Below are 24,186 nucleotides of genomic sequence, written 5' to 3' on the forward strand. Positions count from 1 at the left end.
CCTAGATAAGTAGGGCTGTTGCTGGAGGGCAAGGTAAACATCTGAGCTTTAAAGTCCTTAACTGCACAAGTTCATTCTGCTGCTATGTGTGAACAGATACCCTAAATCAGTCTTTTCCAGCCTGATCAAGGTCAAGCTTGAGTCATAAGGTTAAGGCAGAGAAGCTTAATGATCTCCATGTGTTGTACCTGTCCTAAAATAAAAGATGTCTATTAATGTCAGTCTGGAAGTAATTTTGCTTTACAGAGGGGATGAGAAGGAGAAATGCAAAGTTGGCATTGGCTGAACTCTGTGGTATGTGGTAAAGGGGTGCATGAAATATATTAAAAAATAGCATTTCTATATAATAAAGTCTTTTCCCCAAGGTTCAGAAAGGTGATATCTAACTTTTGAACTTTCATTCCTTACCATTTTTTTAGTGTTACAAAAGTTCCAAAGACCAGCAGCCCCAGATGGAGCTACTCCTGAATGACTGCAGTATCACATACATTCCCAAAGACAGTAAAAAGAAGAAGCATGAACTGAAAATCTCGCACCAAGGAGCAGATGCCCTGGTTCTGGCAGTGCAGAGCAAAGAGCAGGCAGAACAGTGGCTAAAGGTAAGGGTGGGGTTTCTGACCAAGAGCTTTTCCACTCACCAAATGCTTCCATTCCCTGTTCAATTGCTGTTAAAAACTGAGATAACTTTCAGTCAAATCCAGACCATTTAAATCCCATTTAATTTGGGACTGCAGGATCAGGCCTCAAAGCAACTCCTTGGGCAATCAGCAGCTCAGGATTACACAGGTGCTGCTGCTGCCTATGGTTTTCACTGCTAATTACACAATAATCTGGAACTGAGAGGAGAGGCAATTCTTTTCCATCTTCATCCTCAGCTCATATTTGAGAAAGCTATTAGTAGTGAGCTGAAGATTGAAATTCCCTAAGTTTGTAGAGGAGACTGGAACCCAGGTTGCTTTTTGGAGTGGTGTATTCTGTAGCTGTCATAATCTACCCTGGAAAATAGGGATAACAACATCATCGTCATCTTTTTTTAAAAGCAGGATCTCTGAGGAGATACCTGTTTGAATTCTTCTGGGTGGAGAAAAGTCCTTCAACCTCCTGAAGTCACCTCAAGTTTGCTAATCCTGGTTTAAACCATCTGTTATGGTTTGTTCTGGGAATGCACACTTCTGAGAAATGGGATTTTGTAATCTTTCACTCCTTTCTGTTCATTGTCTGCAAATGTGGAAAATCCCAACACATGGACTACAGTTTTAGATCCTAACCAGAATACTAGTATTTATGTTGGACTTTGCCAGTCTGAAATGTGGAGGTCAGTGAAGTAATGTGGGAAACCATCGCTGCAGTTTCAGTAGCTTATTTTTAAAACTTTGAAATCCAGCCTTTTAAATGCATGTCTGAATGCATAAGACTCATCAGGCATTCTGCATGCTGTGCTCTGATCTAACCTTATATGGTACTTATTTTTCTAATAATAAATTGTATTTTTCCAAATACAGTCGAATTAAAGACGTAGGAATTTCCTGATGGCAAATAGTTTTTCTGCAGAAGAAGGAGACATAAAATGCCAATCAAGAGTTATGAGTTCTGCTGTGGGCTAATTTACTAAATGGAAAATTAATCTGTAATTTCCTATTTTGCAATACTGAATATACCTTTTGGGGGTTTGCAGTTTGGTTTTGACTGCAAATTTAGCTTAGAAAATGCACTATCTATTGTCTTTTTTAATAGAAACTAACCACAGGTGTGTATTTGTGAGTCTTCTTCTGACATCAGTATCTTGTTTTATGGTTTAAAATCTAGCACAATCCAAGTGTCCTGCTAACTCACCTAGAGTTTCAAAACACTGATTGGAATGAAAGGAGTCATAAATCATATCCTTTTCCAAGGGAATTCCGCTGTCATTAGATCATAGTAACTGCATCATTATTTCCTGTGTTGTTCTAAACTTGGGTTTAGTAATGCTGAGTTCATTGGCAGTTATCAGACTTTCTTTCATAAAAATGGTTGTCTTTTTAATTGTACATAAAGCATTCCCGGACAGTATGTTATCTGCAAAGCATTTGGAGACAGCCTGACAGAACTTTATTTAGCTCCTTCCTGCTGCAAGGCTCTCTGTTAATAAAAACTCTTTCAAGTACATGGCAGTGCTACTGTATGCTCACTTCCAAGCCCTCAGCACTGCTGCAGCACGCTGTTCTGTGCAGTACAACTTGCCTATCCAACAGCTAACCAAAAATGGTTAGGTGTTGCAACAGCTCCAGTGTTTCAAGGAGTACACCTTTCTGCAGAAAAAAAGCAATGGGTTTTGTATAATTCAAAATGAAGCAAAATTTAAGGGGTGTTTTATTATTAATATGAAAATAGCTATTTTTTGCTCATTTGAGCCTTATATAAAATGAGCTTCTGAAAATCATGTACGGCTTTGTGTAGGAAGTTCCTATAGTACTGAGAAACAGATCACTGCTTTGTCTTGGGAGAAGTGATGTGAGCTTTCCCTGGCTGTCACTCAAGAGGACCAGGGTTCCCCCAGCATTCTGTCACCTACATGAGATTTCCACAGTTAACAGAACAGGCAGATTCAGAGACTGACAATGAGAAAAGTCTCTGCAACCACATTTGTAAATGTGAGGCTGCCTATTCTTTTTTGTCAAAGATTCTATGCCAACACGTGCCATTGGAGCCAGGTTATCGCTTAGGATCAATGGGTTCTCATTAATTCACTTGTAAGCGTCAAGTTAAAGTTTTCCTTTTCAGCCTGAAAAGCTCAAAATGGCTTCGGAGGCCAGATTTTCCCAGAAAGCTAAACCAGATGATTCTTTTTTTCAGGTCAGATGTAATCAGTATAAAATACATTTATATAAGCAAGGAATTTTTAAATATCAGTTGGAACACACGGTGAAATGAAGGCAGAATATTTTAGACCTTTTTTATAAAGATGACACCAAAAAACCCCAGCTGATAACTCAGTGTAAATTGAAGTCTAGACTGGAAACCACAAAGGGAGTTTCAGTTTTACCAGCTAACAAATGCTTGATGAAAAAAAAAGATAGCTGATGTCACCAAAGAGCCTGTCAAGATTTCAGAGCAAGGAGAATAAGTAGTATAAATTCAGGCTAGAGCTGAGATCATACATTAGAGCTGTAATATGGTGGGCAACATGAAGTGGTGGAATTTTCCAGACTTGAGTCCTAAAATGTTCCCACAAAAATGTACATAAAAAAATGTGTGCAGTTACACACTCTGACCCAAAAATGATCTTTTTCCATGCGCACTTGAGTATATGTGCATCTGTGTGTGCTTTTGTGTATTTGTGCTCAAGTAAGGTCTTAAATCTGCCCATTTGTCCCAGGACAGCCCACAGACTGGTGAAACTACACCTACTTGTCAGCATCCCTGGGAAATGCTACATTAAAAATAAAAGGACTACTAAGAACATGACATTATAAAAAGATGCTTGTTTAGTGGCTTCATTCATACAGATGAATGTGTTCTGTGTGCAGGACCTTCAGACTTGGCCACATAAATCTGCTCTTAAGAATACATGGATGCCAAAGGAATTAAGTTATGAAGTAGCTTCTTGTAGAAAACCAGTAGAAGGACAGGGTCATGGTGTCTGGTCACAAGGCCTGCTCTTCCTCTTTGCATTGCCTTCGGCAAAAATGTATTTCTGATGTATCACTCATGAGAGGTAATCTGTCATTTTGGAGTAATTAGGCACCCTCTGGTAATTCTTCATTTTGCAGTGTGCAGCCATTTTGCAGCAATCTCTTCAGTGGAGGGTCTGTAACTGAGCAGTGACTCAGGCATACATTTCTTCATAGAATCATAGAATAGTTAGGGTTGGAAAGGACCTTAAATCATCTGTCATTTTGACAGTGTTCAGTTCTGAACTTGTAAGAAGAGAGATTTTATGCCCTGAAGAGAGAAGAAAATCAAGGTTGTGACTGTATCGAAGTATGCAAAGGCCCTGCAACACTCCTCATAGAGCTGTTAATCCTCTTGTCCCACCCGGTTTCCATCTCTAATAATTGCATGCTGTCTCTCGTAAAAGTCTTTGAAAACCACTTTTTGTTTTCACTGCCCTGAGCTTAGTGAGGGGAATCAAGTAACTTCTGGGCTGCAGTCTTGATGTGCACTGAGTTTTTCTGAAGTATAAACTACTGACAGAGCTCTTCTTTTACCAGTTTAAAGCGGCACAAAACTGAGCTTGTAACTGTAAACATTGTGTGGCTGCTTTTACTTTCTATGGGAATTTCCAGCTAGAGATCTCAAAACACTTCAAACATTATTTTCTTGGCTTAAGTAATGTTCCCCAAAGAGGTTATTATCTCTATTTTATAGCTGAGTAGAGTCAAGTGCTGAATGATTATGCCTTAATAACTGACTGGAAAAACTGTGCTTGGGGATGCATACTTGTAAAAGTGATTTCCATTTAGCATTTGTTAGTTTGTAAGTATATATACTGTATCCCAAGACAGGCGGGCTGGGTTCTGGGTTCTTTCTCTCACATCACCAGCAGTGAAGGCTTTGCAACTAAATTAAACCTCGCAGGACTTACACTCCTATTGTCTTAAAGAGATGGTTTTAGATAACTGGGTTCAAATAATGACAGGGTCATTATGTTTGTATCGGACCTATTTAGGGCCAAATCTGATAGACTGAGCTGTGAGTGGGAGCTTTGACCAACCTGCAGGACTGCTGTCAGTGTGCTTTGGCAAAACCAGAGGACCCCAACTTGGCTGTGAATCCTGTGTCTATGTGTGACCAGCAGATGCATATGTAAATTAAAATAAATAAATGAGCAACAAAGAAAACCAATTAACAGAACCCCAAACATCCCATTTGCTTGTTTTCTCAGTGATAAGTTTTCTTTAGGTTCCTGGCTAAAATCACAGATATAAGCTATAGCAGATCTTGGAGCAAAACCCAGGAGTGCTGAGACTGCTTTCACCACTAGATAGTGTTCCTCCTCTCTTGTACTTGCAGCTTTGGATTGAAAATTACTTAAATTGTAGTTAACTCAGATTTACAGCCTGACGTGTGGTCTTGCATCTCCACACTGGGCTGGGGATGCAGCTCCCCTTGCACAGGGCACCTCTGGCCTTGCAGCCACCCAGCACCTACTTCCCTGGGCTCTGTCTGGTCCATCATCCATACATACCAATATTCATGGTAATTACACTGGAATAGTACAGGGGTTGTCTTGGTTGAATGTGTCAGAAAAATATTTTTAAGTTGTTATACAGGCACGAAAGATAGGCTTGCTGGCTGCTAGTCTGCTAGAATCTCATCCCCACTTTGCTCAAACAGCAATAAGACAAAAAGATGAATCATTTCAGGCTAGGGATGATTAAGAATGATGTTTTCCAGTACAGAAGGTCAGGGGGGTTTCTTTCTGAGACTTAAAGCACAGGCTATGATGTGGATAATTTCTGCTTTTCCTCTAATTTATATAGGGATAATCATTGGAGCATTTCTTCTGTACAAAATCCTAAGAGAGTTTTGGTGCTCCCTTAGGGAGGAGGAGATTGATACTAACAAATGTAATCTGTAGGAGTCCAAAAGAGAGAAAATGAGAATTTAGTCATGCCAAAATGACGAGGAGTCCCAGAAAGTCAGTACTCCTCCAGCACTGAAAAAGAAGTGTTTCAGGAATGAGAAATAAAGGATTACACCTGGGGCCAAACTCTTCTCCCTATGCTATGTTGTGCATAAGCAGATTTCAGCTTTACCATATTGCTGTTTTCAGAGTTAAGCTATAGAGACAGGGGATATAGCCTCTCCCATTTCCAGCAATTCCTGTATTTCCAAAACATGTGGGCAGACAAGCTGGGGGTGGGGGATTGACTGTGGATTTCTCGCCTGGTTACATACAGAAGTGAACCAAATGTGCAGTCAGGCCATCAGCTTTCTCCCTAATCATCTTTGAACTTAATCATATTAAAAGTATGAGCTTTTCCTGTGAGTTTCATGAAAATACAAGATGAGATGCTGTAATCACATCAGCCTGCAGCCTGAACTCATCCCATGCTATCCACCAGGAGAGATGTCTGCAAGCTCCTCAAATGCAGGATGACTTCCAGCGTTATTCCTTATCAGGTCCCAAAGAGATCAACCACAAGGACCCATCTACAAATTCAGTACTTTTACTCAGAATTTGCTGGGTTTGTGTGTGGCAGGATCTGGCTGGCAAGCAGCCTTTCTGGTTTTACTGTCTAGCCTTGTGCTTTTCATCTGCAGCTTGGCTCTTTGAAGGTAGCTGAGAAACCTAATTGATTCTTCTGACTTTGCATATAGAAAGAATAAGTGAAGGGCCTCCTGTCCTGGTGTATCACTTAAAATAAGATACAAGAATTATAGGAATTTGTAGGTGAGTGCAAGTCTGAAGGTTTTACAGTAAATGTTAGTGCTTGTGTGGTAAGATAGTTTTTAAAGAGAGAAATATTCCAGACACACCACATGGCAGAAATTCCACTGACTTCACCCGTCACTGTCAATGGCTCAGGGCAGGGAATCTTTCCAGCTCTCTACCTGCAAATATTTTCCCTCTGTTCCTCATGTTACTGCACTCAGTGTGATACACTGGTGTATACCTGATCCAGCTGGTGATTCGAGATGTTTCTATAAAGGTCTGGAGCACATGTGTTATGAGGAGCAGGTAAGAGAACTGGGGTTGTTCAGCCTGGAGTAAAGGAGGCTTGGGGGGGACCTTATTGCTGACTACAACTACCTGGAAGGAGATTGTAGTGACATGGGGATTGGTCAAGTAACAAGTGATAGGACAAATGGAAATGGTCTCAGGTTGCACAAGGGGAGGTTTAGACTGGATGTTAGGGAAAATCTTCATCAGAAGGGCTGTCAAGCACTGGAACAGGCTGCCCAGGGAAGTGATGCAGTCACCATCCTTGGAGGTATTTAAAAGACGTGTAGATGTGGCACTTGGGGACACAGTTTAGTGGTGGACTTGGCAGCACTAGGTTAATGGTTGGACTCAATGATTTTAAAGGTCTTTTCCAACCTAAATGATTCTATGATTCTATAAATAAGAAATAATAATATAGTTCAGGCTGCACAAGTTTTTTCCAGGTCTGCATTTGAAAGTGGCAGTTCTGAAATCTGCTAATTGTAAGACTGTAATGGTAATTGTGGTATTTAAAATTCTTGCAATGGAATAGCAGAAGATTTTTTGAAATGTTTTTAGTTTTGAGGCTATCCAAAGAAATGACAGGTCTTCAGTTTTCTGATTGCATTTGCTCATGTATTTTAAATATTTGAGTACATAGTCTGTTTATGATCTCAGTTTGACTTTCCTGGCAGATCACTCTCTCTGTGTGTATATGTAATGTACAAAGGCATTTGTGGTGAAAAAAAAAGGGAATGATTTCCCATTTCTAAAGTGTGAGAAAACTAAAACTATTATTGGAGTATGCACCATTACAAAGTATTCTCAGTGCAGCCTTCCAGATTATACCATTTTATTAAAAATAACACATTTCGGTATTCCTTTCGTTTGGTTTCTAGTCTTGGAGCCATTGAGATACACTTACTCATATTTTCACACATTTCATTTCATTGCAATGGATAAAAGCTTGCTGACCTCCTTTCCCCACTCTCACTCACAACTATTTTTTAATGAAAATAGTGATCTTTTGTTTTCCTATGACTCCAGGAGATGGAACATAGAAAAAACTGACAAGAACTCTGAGTCTTGTGATTGAAATTATGCAGGTTGGCAACACTGGTGGAATGTTTTATCCTTAAAATTTTGAGTTAAAGCTATAAGCATGTGAAAACCAGATTTATAATGGCAGCTGTCTGCAAACTTAATTATAGAGAGTGCATCCACGCAATCATTATATAGTAAAGGCATTTCATCCTGGTGAGCTGTAGAAGTATGAGATTTATGCTGTGCGTCGAACATAATTATGTTGCGCATAGGAGGTGATGAGCAAATCTCTGCCAGTGAACCCTTGAACCCAAATGAAGTGTTGGATCCTTGAATATGCATTTACTGTAGATCTTGCCACAAACTTTCATTTAATAGTGTGTCAATTTTTTAATCAAAATTTAATTACAACCCAATTAAACACTTTAGCTTCTCCTTAAATATGTGAGGTATGATAAGAACCGGATTTACTTGAGTGCATGACTTTGCACATACTATTCAGTTAGTGCTGCCAAATCATTTCCCTCTGTTCTGTCTGTAACTCCCATTACTATCTGCCTTTGCCAAAATTAACTAACTGTGTGGTGTGAGCAGATGCTGAAAACATGAGCCATTGAATCAGGGTCATGCAGGAGACAGAAATAAATGTTCCCAGAAACTGTACGGTCACTTTTCTCTAGGAAGAAAACAGCAGTGTATTTACATCATAGTGAGGACCAGCAATTGAAAATAAAACAGCACACATGCAAATAATTTTTGTGATTTTAATGAAATTAGGGCTACATTTAACTCTGAGGTACAAATGCTCTGCAACAGATATATGTAAATTTTCTGTTACAAAGGATGACAGGTGCCATGAAATACTGTGCTTTTGTTTCTGGGACAAGATATAGGGAAGTTCAGACAGTTAAGAAGGAATGCTGAAGTGTTTTAAGATACTAGTTCATAAATAAATGTATAGGTTCATCTCTCAGCTCTGCTCAGATTTTTTTACGTGACATTGAGTGAGCGATTTAATCTTTCTTTTGTTCCTGAGTTCTCCATCTGTAAAATGTGGCTACTGATCTTTCTTTCTTTATGACAAATAATGCCTTTAATTTATCATGTGCTCATGAGTTGTAGCAATAAGGGTTTTGTAAGCCCATAAACATTTGATTTGTTTAGCTTCACCCTTAAAAGGAACTTCTGTACTGTGTAAAGACTGTTTGGTGCCATCTTTAGCTCTTTAGTAGTTTCCACATCAGGATAATACAGTTTGAAACTAAAAAGACATTGTTTGTTGTTTTGCTTTTCCTCTCCTTGAAAGAATTCTGGATTTTGACAGTTAGCTGGATTGCTGCTTTCCCTGGAACTAGGAGTTCTCAGGCCAGATCCTCCTCTCTGCCAGCTGAGCTTGCTGTAAACAGTGTAAAAGAAGGAGCTGGATATGTAAACAAACATGTACATGTAAAGGGGAGAGTTTTCATGTCTAGCGGTAACGCTTCCTGTAGAGTAGGATGCTTTTCTTTCTTATCTCGCTTGGTTCTGCTGTCCTTGCATGAATGTATGGGTGTAATCAGTGGTTTAGAGCTCAGCACCGCCTCGGCATTAATCTGGATGGAGAATCAGGACCTGTTCTCGTCAGCACAAGTAGTTCTAGACTCATAGCATGCTGGTGGTAGCCTCATAACAGATAAAAACCTTATGTCCATGGGAAATCATCAAATGTCTTTACTCATCATGTGTTTTTACATTTAGATAGTTTAAGGGGTTTAAGTTCTTCAAATTCTGTTAAAAATCTCAGTGAATTCCGGGTTATGGATTTTTCTTTAATTTTTTAGAAGCAGACAATGCCATTCCCATTTCCTACAAACACATTCACAATTTGACCTATACCTTTATGTCAATGTGCAAGTATAATACAAAAATGCTGTGAGATACCATTGCACACTATTAAGCTGATCAGCACTTTGTTAGTTCTTCAGTAGCAAAGAAAGAGCAGCTGGATAGTGTATTATGCAAAACTCTTATCCTTTGACTTAAGTGACCTTGGATTTAATACCACTTTTTCATCATCGCAATGAAATTAGTTTGTTGTGTCAGCTGAGTTCATATTGCAAACTAGCACATGGAAATCAGCAGCGCTGTTGGTTTGTTACTCAGGAGAGCCTTGAAGCTCAGCTTGTCTAGAAACTGAAACCTTCCACCTCTAGACATTGTGTCTCCTCCAGGTGATACATGGAATAACTAAGGGAGGCAGCATGGAGAAGTTGGTTTGGTGGCAGCCCGCCTGACACCTGCCAGCCTAATAAATGTCTGTGTGATTCTCCTTCCTATCTCTCTTCACATTCATATATAAATTCTCTGACTTGTACCTTATGAACAATTAACAAGTTTTGCCTTGTCTCCTAAGGTTATAAAAGATGTGTGCAGCAACTGTACGGGAGCTGTAGACTCTGATGGACCATTGTCTAGTTCTCCAGTACACAAGACAGAGCTGGAGAAGGTAAAGTTATAAAACTTCTTTAATGCAAAACCTCCTTATGGTTACTTATTAAAGAGGCACCGCTAGACACTGCATGTAGTTACTGGCTGATTTGTGCTGCTGATTTAGACTGTTAGTCCCTGTGTTGTATTTGTTTGGATATGTGCACACATCTTACAGAGTTAATACTTCTGCTACATCTATTCATTTGGTCATGAGCAACCAGCAGACTGGCTCATATTCATTAGCAGCTTCACTTTACCCAGTCAGAAGGGTGAAGACTTAAGTGGGTCTGGTACCTGTGCTGTGGTGCAGAGATGCTCTCCATCAAGTGCAAAGAGCAAGAAGGGATGTGACTGTCAAGGAAGAAGAGCTGAAGATTATAGAAAAGTTTTAAGGGAAAGTCTTTTATTTGGGGGAATTTAGTACTTGAAGAGCTCCCTGGGCATGCTGAGGTCATTGTTTTGGCAGAACCTTTCAAGCATTTGTGCCTCAATACAGAAACTTGGCGATGTGATTGTCTCTGTTGCCTTGACTCAGCAGGATACGATAGCAAGAATTAGCAGGGAGAGCAGCTCTACAGTGAATGATCAGTACATTACCAGCACCAGTTTAAGCCCCTGCTATGCTAAGGCATCCATGTGAGCAGACCCTGTGCTTAAAACTCCCACTAGACAAAGGTTTTGTCACCAAATTCCTGATGGCAGGTTCTACCCCTATGGTGGAAGGATGCCACTGTCAGTAGTGTTATGTTGCTTTGCCCTGGAAAAATAAGAGCAAAGCACACTCCATGACTGCTCAATCCTCCTGATTTCACATGGAAAAACATGCTGGCACACACCTGCCCAGTATTAAAAAGGTAACTGAAAATGTCATAAAATGGTGGTTTTCTAAAACATAATGGCATAAAAAGGTGCAGCAAAATTTCTCATTTGTTTATTTTTGTGATAATCTGTACATCTTCTTCACGGCTTCACCACTCATGAGTAATGTGGTTACCAAAACTGTGCTGGTGTAAGCTCTGTACTGCTTCATCCCATATCTCATACACAACCATTACAGAATAATCACTGCTAAAATTTTATTTCAAAAGCCTCTTTTTAGCACATACTGAATATTGAAGCACCTTGTAGGAGTGCACTATTTTCTGGTAAGTTGTATATATGAAGCTTTATTTAAAGATATAATTTTAAAATTATTCCTATCTGATCCGTGTAATTTTTTATTGCTTCTGAGATTAATAAACAATGACATATAGAATCTAGAAATTCATTATAGATATGTAATAAGAGGTACTGAATTAGGATTAGTTCACTATTTTGGCTACAGTTTCAAATACAGACCTATTTTATTGTTTGTGTGCTTTTCTAAGACCACTAAAACTGATTTTTTTATTATCTGCTATTTGTCTTCCAAGTAGGTGAGAGCTTGCAATGTGTTTTATTTTATAGTAAGCATCCTTTTAAGTTGACTCATGACACTTGATTTGGTGAAGGTGCCCACACTATATGGCAACTAATTTCTTTGCTCCTACAGAAGCTGTCGTTTGAGAGGCCAAGCTCGGATGGGGAGGGTGCTGTGGAAAATGGCACCACTACTGTCTGCAATGGGAAGGAACAAGGTATGTCTCGGATCCAGAGATGCTTGGTGTAAATAATATGTGCATATAGGGAGTGATTGGAAGTGAAATACCTGGTGTTGTCTTTTCAAAATAGGCAGTCAAGCTTTTGAATATTTTCATTAGAATTTAATTTAACTTGAAAGCTGAATCATGTTAAGAGTGATTCGTTAAAATTTTGCAGTAACAGAAGGCACTTGATGTTATTGTGCAGGTGAAATCAATACAATAGTAAGGGAACAGAAAACAGAATTTTGGCTTGGCCTTTTGTATGTTCAAAAGTAGTTTTTCAGAGCTTGAGCGACCACTAGAGGCAACTAGCAGTTGCCTTTGTAATCGTAACTATAGCGGCAACATAAACGGTGGGTGTATAGCTTCTGAGTGAAAAGCTATCACTGAGTACTAGAGGGAAAGAATCATTCGTATATGAGTATGTATACACATAGATACACAGTTTAAATATATGTGTGTATACACAAATGCATATATATAAACTATTCTATAAGATTGTATTAAAATACTCAAATATATATAATCATGTAATATCAGTGGATTTGTGAGTATATATGTATAAAATTTTACAAATGCTATTTTGCAGCCATGCATGTTTTGTAGTCCTTATAATCTAACAAAGGCAGATCCTAAACTGTGGGGAATTTTGTCTTGAGTTCTACCTAAAGCACTCAACCCTTATGCTGTCTTCCCCATCCCCTTCCCTCCTCCTTAAAGTGGAAGAAAACCTGTGGCTTTGTTAACTTGCCATATAGGAATGGTATCATTTAGATAAGACATTCTTCTGCAGCTGTCAAGATGAAGGGTAATGTGAGCTGCAGTTAGCACAATGTCAATACTGGCCTTGGTGCCAGTGCTGTCTCACCTATTGACTGATTTCCTCTTATCTTCTCCCTGGGTCGTTTTCCAACACTTCCTGGCTATGCAGATCTCTGACATACCCAACAGTATGGAACAATGTCAGGCTTTGTGGTTTCTAGAAGTTGGGGTACATGGTCAGATTCCACCCTATAAAGTCTACTAAGCTTTGAAAAAGCTAGATACTGTTTTAGTCTCTGAAACGTGCTGAGAAACATCTGTGATCCAAAAGCTGTGTTGTCCAGGATGTCCAAAAGTGCCTAGTGGCTCAGGTGCCTTGCAGGAGGCATGCTGATGGATCATGTGCGGTTGGAAAACCAGCCCAGCTTCGATGTCTCAGGGAGGGTAATAAAAAATATAATTTCTTTCTGAAAATTGTGACCTTTAACATGTTGAAATAAAAATACTATGCATTAATGAGTGCAGAAAGACTGAAATAACCCTGGTATCATCTTAAAGGGCTCTGGATGAAGTCACACCATTTTTTAAGCAATAGATAGGAAACACTTAATGGAGTATGTGGGAAAGGAGACTCTGGAGAGCTATTGTCTCCAGCCATCACCCACTGGCCAACCTCTACACTGCTCTTAACCAGCTGCTTGTTTTGGGATGGGGAAGGAAATGAAAAGAAAAAGCTATTATGGAAAAAAAGCAGTGATAGGCAGCTGCCAGTATATTCTTCAGACTCGAAAAGATTAAGTCATGAGGGCCTTATTTCTGCTACCTCTCAGTTCTGCAGGAGAATAAAACAGCAGTGTGAGGAGAGGATAGGACAGAAAGGACAAAACTGAAATGTCCACAAAACTGAAATGGGCTTATTCCACTTGTGTGTGTTCATGCTCATGATTCGTTTGGACTTCTGTCTCAGAGAGATGAATTTTTCTCAGTCTCTGGCTTTTTTTCATCTCCTCCCCACTCAACAGTCACAGTCAGTCATTGGCTGCTGCTGGTGGGGTGGAAACCTGTCTGCAGGCTGGTGCTGCATCCAGGTCATCACTTAGGCAGGAGGAGACATGAGCAGACAGGATGGGTGGCCTTCCTCCCTTAAACACAGGAGGTTGTTGCATGTTTAGGGACCATAATGTAAGTTGTTAGCACCCTTTTTAGTAATAGAGAATTAGACCTTTCTTGTACATACGCGTTGCTGTATTGGAGTTTCTTGGCAAACAGCTGTCTGCGCCTGAAAAGCTGCCTTTCCCCCTCAGCACTGCATGCAGCAGGTGACAGATGTGTACAGTCTCAGCTACAAATAGCATTTCTAAATAATGTGCCATGATTCCTAATGATTAAACTAAATATGATAAATTATCCCATTGTGAGTCCCAAACTGCTTCTCTATTTCCCATGCATTCTTCTTCCTAGTTCATCAACTCATACAGTCATTTCTCATATAAACATTGCGTCCTTTTTTTTCCTCAGTTTACACAAGTCCGTAAGCACTAAATGTTCTGTGTTGCAATGGGAATTGATATGTCAGGGATAAAGTTACAGCAGCTCAATCAGTAACTATGCTAAATGTATTTTTCATCAAAATCATGTATCGGGGCAAGTTAATGGATAGTTTTACCACTCTATCAGTTAGCAGAGAGACTTCTGTTCCATTGAGGGAATTCAAATTAAGCCACTAAATGCAATTTCTGAAGGTTTATTTCATTTGTTCCATTTTGCAAATAAAAAGTTGTTTCTTCTGTTTTGGTTTGTTTTTTAATTGTTTAATCTGACAAAGTTGGGGTTTTCTTTTAAATTTGTTTGTTAGGATTTTAGTCAGGTAGATACTTCTAAAAATGATACCCATAGTCCTCAGTGCACAGAGCTGTAATGCTAGTAGTATCATACTGAGTTAATGGAAGCATAGGCTGGACGTTAGTGAAGTGTCAGAGCTTTTTCTTGCCAAGACTTCATGATCACAGGGAATGCCAACTTTTAAATATAATGCTTATACTGATCCAACTAATTCAATTGTTAGTAGTTGATTTATAAGTCTTATCTTTCTAAAAGGTCCATTGTTATCATTGCGATAAGGTAGCTTAACTTAATTGTATATCAGTAGTATTTTGCTAGGCAAGCATACTCTGTCTTTGTTGTGTATATAATTGTTGAAGTATTTTGAGGTTAATGTTTAGGAACAATGAAAGATTGACTGGATTTTTATTCGTGTGTATATGAGCTAAATTTATATGCAGGTACCTCAGTCATACTGATAAATTAGGTGGTGACTAGTGTGGGAAGAGACTTGCAGCTTGATTAGACTAAATTAAATTGATTTGTGCTTGATTTTTGCTTTTCTTATCCTTCTGAATGCCATGATTTTCATAGCACAAGGGTTATTTATAGGCATCTGTGTTAGAGAGGGCATATAATGTTTATTTCACTGCAGTCTGCAGCTTTTGTACAAATGTTCATCTTGCACAGGATTGTTTGAATGAGCTACTATTTTTATGCAGGTTCTCACTATTTGATGGTTGATTTAAACACACTAAAATACACACTTTTGCTTTCTTAATAGTGAAGAGGAAAAAGAGTTCAAAAACAGAAGCCAAGGGCACTGTAACTAAAGTAACAGGGAAAAAAATAACGAAGATCATTGGTTTAGGAAAGAAAAAGCCTTCAACAGATGAGCAGACCTCATCAGCTGAAGAAGATGTTCCAACATGTGGTAAGTGATTTTTCTCCTTGAGTCTTAAATGTACATTGTGACTAAAATTTTATAAAGTTCTAGCCTAGAAATTCCTTTAAAACTGCTTTTACTGCTGTAGTTCTTCCCCCAGCATCAGAAGGATGCAGTCATTGTGTGAGAATAGAATAATCAAGAGCTTATCATCTGAAAAGAGACTAAAAGTACTTGACTTTTAAAATAAAATAGTAGCACAAGCTCAGAAGGAGTATCATTGCTCTTTGCAAAGGTTAGGGGGAAGAGAAATGTGGACAAAAAGCAGAAAGAAATTAGTTGTTTTCAAACAAATGGATATAAAATGAATACGGGCTGGAGCATAAATTTACGCTAGGAATTAGAAGAATTAGTTCTTGTGAAGGGGTCAAGTCTTTCATATAATGGGTCATGGTGAGGTTCTGTGGGATAGCAATCAAGACAGCAGCCAACTGGCCTCAGCCAAACTGATTTGATTTTGTTTAATTGTGGGCAAGACTTAAATGAAGTCACAAATTTCTAGGAAGCTATTATAACTCCTAATCATGATCACTTCATATAACAGCTGTAGTGCTTGGCAGCACCAAGGAAGTATATAAAAAGGCATGCAGAAATGCTTATGTTTTGTATCTCGGCTGTTAATGTTTGCTCAGAATTTAGGACTTTGTGCACTGCACTTAGTTTATGTCCTCACAGCTCTGGTGTTTTCAAACAATGCAATGTGTTTACATTCTCCTGTTTGCCTTTTGGTACTCCAGTATTAGGTAACACTTCCATATGTGAATAAGGGTGAACCCACCCTTCTCCCAATCCCTTCCAAAAAGAGGCTTCATAGAAATCAAGCTGTGAAGCAATTGCACCAGATTCTGAATTTGGATTTGCCTTTTCCCCTTTAACTGACAACGAAAACTTTGGAAAACCCAGAAATCTGTGATTAGGCAGCAGCTGGCAGAACTAATGGGCACATGAGGTGTGACAGATGCTTGCCCAGTGTGAAGAAAGCAGATCCATGACCACCAGTGAGAACTTCGTAGATTACAGGTGGCTTTCAAGCCACATTTTGGGAATTATTCACATAAGCAATCTTTGATTAAATAAGTGTGTGTATATATGTCTATACATCAGCTAAGTACAGATGTGATTTATCAACCAAAAGAACAGCTGGGAAAAGCTGTGTCCAGCCAGATGAGTTGTCCGAAGCATCTGGCTTCCATTAAAACTCAGACTTCCGGGCCTTCATACTCCATTGATTATTCTGTATTATGTGAGACGTTAACCACAGCTGTATAATTTAATTCTTAGTATTTCTATCATTATTTCGGATATGGACATAAATATAGACATTACTGTTGCCTGTATTTGGCTCTACTCAACACCACTTGCAGATTTTATAGGAAAATATCTAAGTGTCTAGGCTTTGGTCATTGCAGGAAGTCTTTGATGAAGAGTTTCTCACCACCAGAAATTTAGCTCATTTCAGTGCCCTCTGGGAGGCTGTTCCATAGTTGAAGGTTTTTTACATTTTAGAAGGCTCTACCTCCCATGAACAAAGGGAAAATCCTGGTGGGAATGCAGGGGGCACCCAGCTGGATTGGAAACTAAACCCCACCTGCACTTGGAGGCATGGCAAAGCTCTTCCCTACAACATCTTGCAAGTGACAGAGGAACTGACAAGGACAGGTGCCATGCTTGACCTCATGCTCACCAACACTGAGAGGCTGGTGGGGAATGTGATGCTCCACGGCAGCCTTGGCTGCAGTGATCATGAGATGGTGGAGTTTGAGATCCTCTGGGCAATGAGAAGGGTACAAAGCAAGCTCACTGCCCCAGACTTCAAGAGAGCAGACTTTAGCCTCTTCAGAAACCTGCTCAGTAATGTTCAATGGGATAAAGCCCTAGAAGGCAGGGGAGCCCAAGACTGCTGGTTGATATTCAAGGATCACCTGCTCCAAGCTCAGGAGCATTGCATCCTGACAAGAAGGAAATGGGCCAGGAGGCCTCCATGGATGGATAAGGAACTGCTGTGGAAACTTAAAATCAAAAAAGAAGCTTATAGAAGGTGAAGGCAAGAACAGGTGGCCTGGTTGGACAGAGTCTTGGACAACATGGTCTAGTGTGAGGCATCCCTGCCCATGTCAGGGGGGTTGGAACTAGATGATCTTAAGGTCCTTTCCAACCCTAGCTAATCTGTGATCCTATGATTCTATGAATCCTGGTCTTTGACCACCTGGGCTAAGCTGAAATGGTAATGCCTCAACAGGGGACATACTCAGGCCATTTTGATCAAGTCATCTGTTGAAGGTTTACATAAGGATATGTGGGAGGAAAAGCATGCTATCCTGCTTAGTTCGACTGAAGTTGGAGGGTTTGGAAGAGCTTTTCTGAGTGGTGTACTGGGAGCAGAGGGAAAAAACAAGTGCTGTCTGAATAAAAAAGGACTCTCACTCCGAAACAAGCCAGCTGGCTTGCACGTGAAAGTATTTCCATTTCTAGGGATTATAGTATAATGCAAAGCTATACAGGGTTTTGTTATAGGAGTGGGGGGAAGAGCTGAAGAGTGTGATCATCACAAGGAGCCAAAAATCAGAAGGTTGTGCACATCCTCCTTTTTTATGTCACCTTCCAAGATGTGTGCAATTCTGATCTGCTATATCCTGTTGGATCAAGCTTTGACATTAGAACCATAATGTTGGAAGGAAAAAGCAGGAAAATTAATGATAAGTTATAGTTTCAATGAAAACCAAAGAGATAGCTATCCAACAGGATTAAATGAAAATCAGACCTGAGACTGAAGACATTTTTTTACATAATTTCTGGCCTGTTCAACATATCATTTGTTTCCCTCCTCATAGCCTGTTTGGAAGCAGCAACATGCGGAATTCACGTACTATTATAATGTAGAAGCAGAAGTTTGTTTTGTTTTGTTTTTTCTTTTTCATTCCCTAACTAAATAAGGCAGGAAAATTGTCCTGATATTAATGTTTGAGTCTGGAATGATTGTTGCTATGGGACAGAGAAGGAAGAACTGATCATTTAATGATATTATACGCCTAAACACTGTATCTGATATAGAGCATGGTAAGAAAAGTGTTTTTTTAAAAGGGCAATTTTTTCATTAAATTTTGATTTGTTCTAAGGGTCCTCTATTAACCTGGAAAGAAAAATAATCTTTGTTTAAAATTTTGTCTTCAAGTTTAGCTTAATTTCACATACATTTACTTCCTGAATTGTAAATCAATGTGAATATTGTTTTTATTGGCATCAGTAGTGATCTTCTAAATTCTGCTTTAAATGTGTTGCAAACCAAATGTGCTTTCTTCTTTCTGAAAGAAATTAGAACATATAGCATCAATCCTATGTAGGTCTTTAAACCACTGATTTTGGATGTTACAGAAGGTAGCCTGTCACTTAATTTTATAATATCAGTTGAGATTTTGCCAGCAAATTTTGGTCAGCCACAGTTATCAAATGCATTACCCGTGGAGAAAGTGGGTCTTCTGTGTGAGCACATCAGTTGTATATGTACCTCTTTATCACTCTCCCTCTCCCATTCTTACTAAAGTCTTCGGGATTGGCATGCTCCTGCTCATCCAGCTGCTGCTGGAACTAACACAGAACAGCCATTGGCACATGAGCAGGATCACATCTTTGTATGCTTTTTCCTAGATTATTGGCACAGTGAAAGCTTTCATTAAAAGAAGTGGGGCAGGGTCATTTACTTGTCTTCCTAAAACACATCTGGACTTTCAATTATAAAAGAAATAAGTAGTTTAAGTGCTAGCACTACACTGACAAGGAATTTTTTTCTTGATTATATTTTTTTTGCTTTCAAAAAAAAGTCAGGAATAAAATATCTCACGTTTCATTTTATTGCAGGATATCTCAATGTGCTCTCAAATAACCGTTGGCGTGAGCGCTGGTGCAGAGTGAAAGATAATAAACTCATTTTCCACAAGGACAGGACAGATCTGAAGACGCACATTGTTTCTATCCCTCTCCGTGGCTGTGAAGTCATCTTGGGGCTGGATTCGAAGCATCCTTTGACCTTTCGCCTGCTCCGAAATGGGCAGGAAGTTGCTGTGCTTGAGGTGTGGTGATTGCTAATGGCTATGACTTGTAGGAACACCCACAAACTGTATTATAGAGAAACACTTTCCTACAACTTGGCCATTCCAAAAAAAAAAAAAAAAAAAGTATCTTTGGAATAATATTATTGCAGAGTTGTATAATAAATACTGGAAAAAGAAGAGAAATATTAAGAGTTGTCAGCAAACAGAGAACTGAAATTTAATGCAGTTCAGAAATCTTCTCAGTAAATTGCTTTTCTCCACACTGACCTTCCCTTGACCTGCTACTAAAATATCCCTGCTCCTTGTCTAGGCACACTTTTACATCAGGGATATAATTACTTTGGGTAAATAGCTTAGCAATAATTAAATAATGGATCACTGTTGATGGGAACTCTAGAGCTGTTAACTCTCATTTGTCTGCTACTTATATGAACCCCTTTTGTTCAGTCTGTATCTGTATTGAGGTAATTCTGCAGTGAGAAATACAGTGTGCCAGCAATCTGGTGAGTCTCTTGACACACTGCATATGTACACACTGGCACGCTCTTTCCACTAAGAAGGTCATAAATCCATCTCTTAGGTTGGATATAAGGAAGAAGTCCTTTTCTGTGAGGGTGGTGAGGAACTGGAATGGGTTGCCCAAATAATTTTTGAATCCTCCATCCCTGGCAGGGTTCAAGGCCAGGTTGGATGGCGTCTTGGATGACATGGTTTAGTGCGAGGTGTCCCTCCCCATGGCAGGGGGGTTGGAACTAGGTGATCTTAAGGTTCTTTCCAACCCTAACTATTGTATGAGTCTATGATTCTATAATGAAGTTACAGGCAGAGGCAACCTTTTGCTTTTAATGGCTGTATGGACACTTTGACAGTGTTGGGTTTCTGACTGCAGGTCACATCAATCTTCAGACCTTGCAACTAGGCCTGTTACATGTGAGCAATTCAGAGGAGTTGAAAAAAAAATAGCAGTTCAAGGAACTGTGAAAGGCAATGAAATATTTAAAAAGAACAGGAACTTTGGAAACTGCCCTGTTTCCTCTCCACCCCCTCTTTTTTCCATTATTTATCTTGCTGATGTTTAACTTTTGAATTGGTGACTTGAAGCAAAATATGAAAACTTTAAAATTATTTTAATAGTATTCATGTCTTTACTTGTGCCATTATGGAAATGAATTCTATCATCTAGACAAATTTAGTGGTATTTTTCAAAAACTACATTAAAATCTCTTCCACTATTTTGTTCTTTCTGCCCATCTCCTCATTTCTACTTAGCACCAACATTTTCCTTTCAGAATTCATGCAAACTGAAGGCCTCCAGCCTAGCGGAGGAAAATAATTCTGTTATAGCTTTCAATTTTCTTAAGTCTAAAATAAGCATGACTTGAATCTAAATCCACTAGCCTTAAGCAATTATTTTTCTTCTTTTTTGGAGATTGCCCACTTTGTATTGCATCATAACTGATGAGCACATAGCTTACTAAATATGCACTCCTTCTAGCAAAGAAGATTTAACAAGAAATCCTGATGGTTTTAGGAGTTCAGCGGAGAGAAACCAGAGCCTCTTGTAAAATATGGTAGCAATTTGTCAGCAAAGAAAAGAAGAATGCGCCTTTTTGCAATAATCCTTAGCTCGGTGGCAGAGTAAAGAGCTGACCTATGTTCTTACCCTCTCCTCACAGGCATCCTCCTCTGAAGACATGGGCAGATGGATAGGAATTTTGCTGGCAGAAACGGGGTCATCAACAGACCCTGGAGCTCTGCACTATGACTACATTGACGTGGAAATGACTGCAAGCGTCATTCAGGCTGCCAAACAAACCTTCTGGTGAGAGGCATTTCCAGTGATCTAAGAATTTATATCTGCATGTTAACTCCGGTGCCAATGCAGCTTATCAAAATCCACCTCCCCCATTGCCAGATACTGAACTTATGAAGTGTTTCAACATCACATCATGTTAGATGTGTTTATGATTATGGTGTTGGCATCCTGTAAAAGTTCTGTAAAAGATACAGACACTCCAACTTTACTCACATTTTTACTCCTTTTTGCAATAAGTTTCCTCGTCAAATGCTACATTTTAATCTTTCACTTTGCCTGAAGTCTTAGAAGTATCCCTGGAAGAGAACAAATATGCTGAAATATGCAGCTACATAGTTCTTGTTTATCTATTGGCTGTATTTGCTGTGCATATAGCCAACGTATACAGGATATATGGGCCAATACATGCTGTACACTAAAAATGTATGACAAATTTGAGTCTTGGAATGCCATATTCTCAGTGTTTCCTTTTTGAGTTCTTTATGATTAATTAAAAACTTCATTAAGCTCACCCCAGTCCAATGAAATTCTGGGTTTTAATTTTGGAGGTGGAAATTGGGAAGGTGTCTATGGCACAGCATGGAAACAGTTTAAATTGCAAATCAGTGCTGTGAATTCCCCATTACTGATTCCATGCTCATAAAAGTAAGGCACACTTAGCATATATAGTGATTTACATGTTCAAATCAAGTTAGCATTAAAGCAGTCTTTGGTAGAAAAGACTGTCATTTTTCCTTGGGTAAATGAGGTTGTTTAGAAATGGGAGTGAAGGAACAGTTGGGACAATTAGAATGTCCTCATACAGATGTTCCCTGTGGTTTCCCATGGTCAGAAAGTGGGTGGCCTGAGACGACAGCCTGCAAAGGTGTCAACCCTCGCTGCAAAATGAGACCCCAAACACAAATTTGTAATGTGTGTGACTTAATACATTAGAGAATCACATTCCATATGTGTTTTCCAAAAGAAGATTCTTCTGCTGTTGGCAAGGTATTAAAGGAGCTTTAAGGAGGGAAAACATGCAGCTCCATTCATTCAAGACCTGGTTTGAATGACTTCTGATAGAAATCAAAGTGACTTGGTGTTACCACAAGCCCAGTTTTGTGAAAAACAGATAGAATCAAAATGCACTTAGCTTACAGACTCATGTGAATATTTGTTTTGAAGTTAATAGGCCTCAAAAAGTTTATCCTGTGGTGACATGTATTTTTGCTTCAGTAAGCATCTAGCAATAACCACATTTAAGAAAGAAATAGAATGGAAACCTTTTCCACCGAATACTGCATGGCTTTCCTTTCCTGAGCAAATGTGATATTAATTGGAGCCAAGTGAAAAAACATACGCAACTAGACCACATGTTAGAAAGGAATGTCAAACAACTTGCAAAATAGCAGAATTCCCCTGTTAAGAATTAGTTAAAATTCATTGGGTGTCTTTAAAAGGCTGTAAGAGCTTGTTGATAAGCAAGTGGAGTAGCTGCTGATTTTCAACTACTCCTAGAAAATGAGGAGAAATTACACTGGTACTGAAGTGTTGGTAAAATAGTAGTGTTGCCCTTTATAGAATGAATATCAGTATTCCAAATTAACTGCAGTTACCATTAAAGCTCTGATTATCACACATTCACTGGATTATTGGTTATTTGTTTCCTGAGACTGATACTTTGCAAAATGATCAGCTCTTCATTAATAGTGCCATCAGTTTTCTTCATCTAAATGGTTAGGTATCTAAGAAAGGCTGAAGGAAGAATGCTTCCAAGCAGGTTCTTTTCTATTTCCTCTCCCACCTAGCAGTTTCACAATACAATTAAATTGCACAAATGCATCTGTAAGCAGGATTAATGAGGCTTAGTGAAATAATGCTTGTGAAGTGTTTGCAGATACTGAGATAAATATTAGTTCCTTTGATGGTGGAACTACTACAGATGTATCAGATGTCATTAATGAATAGCCCAGTTTTCAGACCTAGTTATTATGCATCACTCCTTTAAGCTACTTAAATAGAAAGCAGTACAATAGCAACCCCAAATGCATTCCTTCAGACTAACCAGAAACACTTCAGCAATGTTCTTTGTTAAGAGGAACAGTAAACAAATGCAGCCCTTTAATAATATCTAATGAAGTGTGAAATATGATAATGTTAAAAACATCATTTAATCATGGAACTTATCTTGGAGTTTTGTTTGGTTGTTTGAAGTAAGAAAAGCTTCTGATGATCTAATGGTTGTTCCATCTCTTCACTGCCCTGAACGGCTCACACTAAACTGGGCAGGTTTGTGCCTCCTGTGAGCCCAGGTCTCCTGCAGCGCAGGTGAGCCACAGTTGGATGAGGTCTGTCTCACTCAGAATGAGAAATTCAATAGACTAGCCAAAAGAAAGCAACTGTTGAAACCACTGAATTCTTGAGCTCCAGCCAGCTCTATGGAAGACCCTCTCTACTTTAGTAGTGCTTTATCGCATTTTATGAATGTCAGCACAGGGTCTGAATAGTTCCATTGTTTGGGATGGAAAGCTTTGTTTTCCCATTGATGTACACCTGAAGCTATACGAATTCTTTGGAATCTCACTCTATGTCTCATTCAGTTTCATTGGTTTCTACAAAGGAAAACTAACCCTTGGGGTTATTGCTATTGGGCGTGATTCTGCCGTTTTCTGCATTGTTTGACCTTGGCAAGCCCAAAGTAGTCCATGATATCTTGCATGTGTTCTGCAGAACTGCAGTAAAACAAGCTACAGGGTTGATTTCTGGGGAGAGGGGAGGGAAAAAATAAAATAATAAAATAAAATAAAACAAAGTAAATATTTTTTGAAGTTTCCAGAGGACTCAGATACGCCCTGTGAACTAGAGCAAGAATGAGCATATAGGGTATTTGCATGAGCGATTACCCAGACAGAGTTGGGAAGCGTAGTGCCATTATGCACATTCTATCCAGCCAAAAGTTTTGATTTGGAAAAGAAAAATTCCCAGATTTTAAGAAAGTAATTATTCAGCAAGTTTTTTAGATATGCTAACTTAGAATTCAGCAGAATTCC

The 24,186-nt window shown here is 39.1% G+C and overlaps 1 protein-coding gene across 2 annotated transcripts in view; it reads left to right on the plus strand.

Moving 5' to 3' along the window:
• AFAP1 (actin filament associated protein 1) overlaps positions 1-24,186 on the plus strand; it is a 119,567-nt gene that overhangs the window by 81,775 nt on the left and 13,606 nt on the right. For both annotated transcript variants that reach the window (XM_057426794.1, XM_057426795.1), the window contains exons 6-11: positions 420-599; positions 10,065-10,157; positions 11,673-11,757; positions 15,131-15,280; positions 19,148-19,359; positions 21,018-21,163. In XM_057426794.1, coding sequence (XP_057282777.1) covers positions 420-599; positions 10,065-10,157; positions 11,673-11,757; positions 15,131-15,280; positions 19,148-19,359; positions 21,018-21,163 — 866 coding nt within the window. The remainder of the gene's footprint in view (positions 1-419; positions 600-10,064; positions 10,158-11,672; positions 11,758-15,130; positions 15,281-19,147; positions 19,360-21,017; positions 21,164-24,186) is intronic.

The sequence above is a fragment of the Pezoporus wallicus genome, unplaced genomic scaffold (assembly GCF_028554395.1).
Source record: "Pezoporus wallicus isolate ANWC-B61680 ecotype Strahan unplaced genomic scaffold, APGP_CSIRO_Pwel_v1 scaffold_13239, whole genome shotgun sequence".
Lineage (NCBI taxonomy): Eukaryota > Metazoa > Chordata > Aves > Psittaciformes > Psittacidae > Pezoporus > Pezoporus wallicus.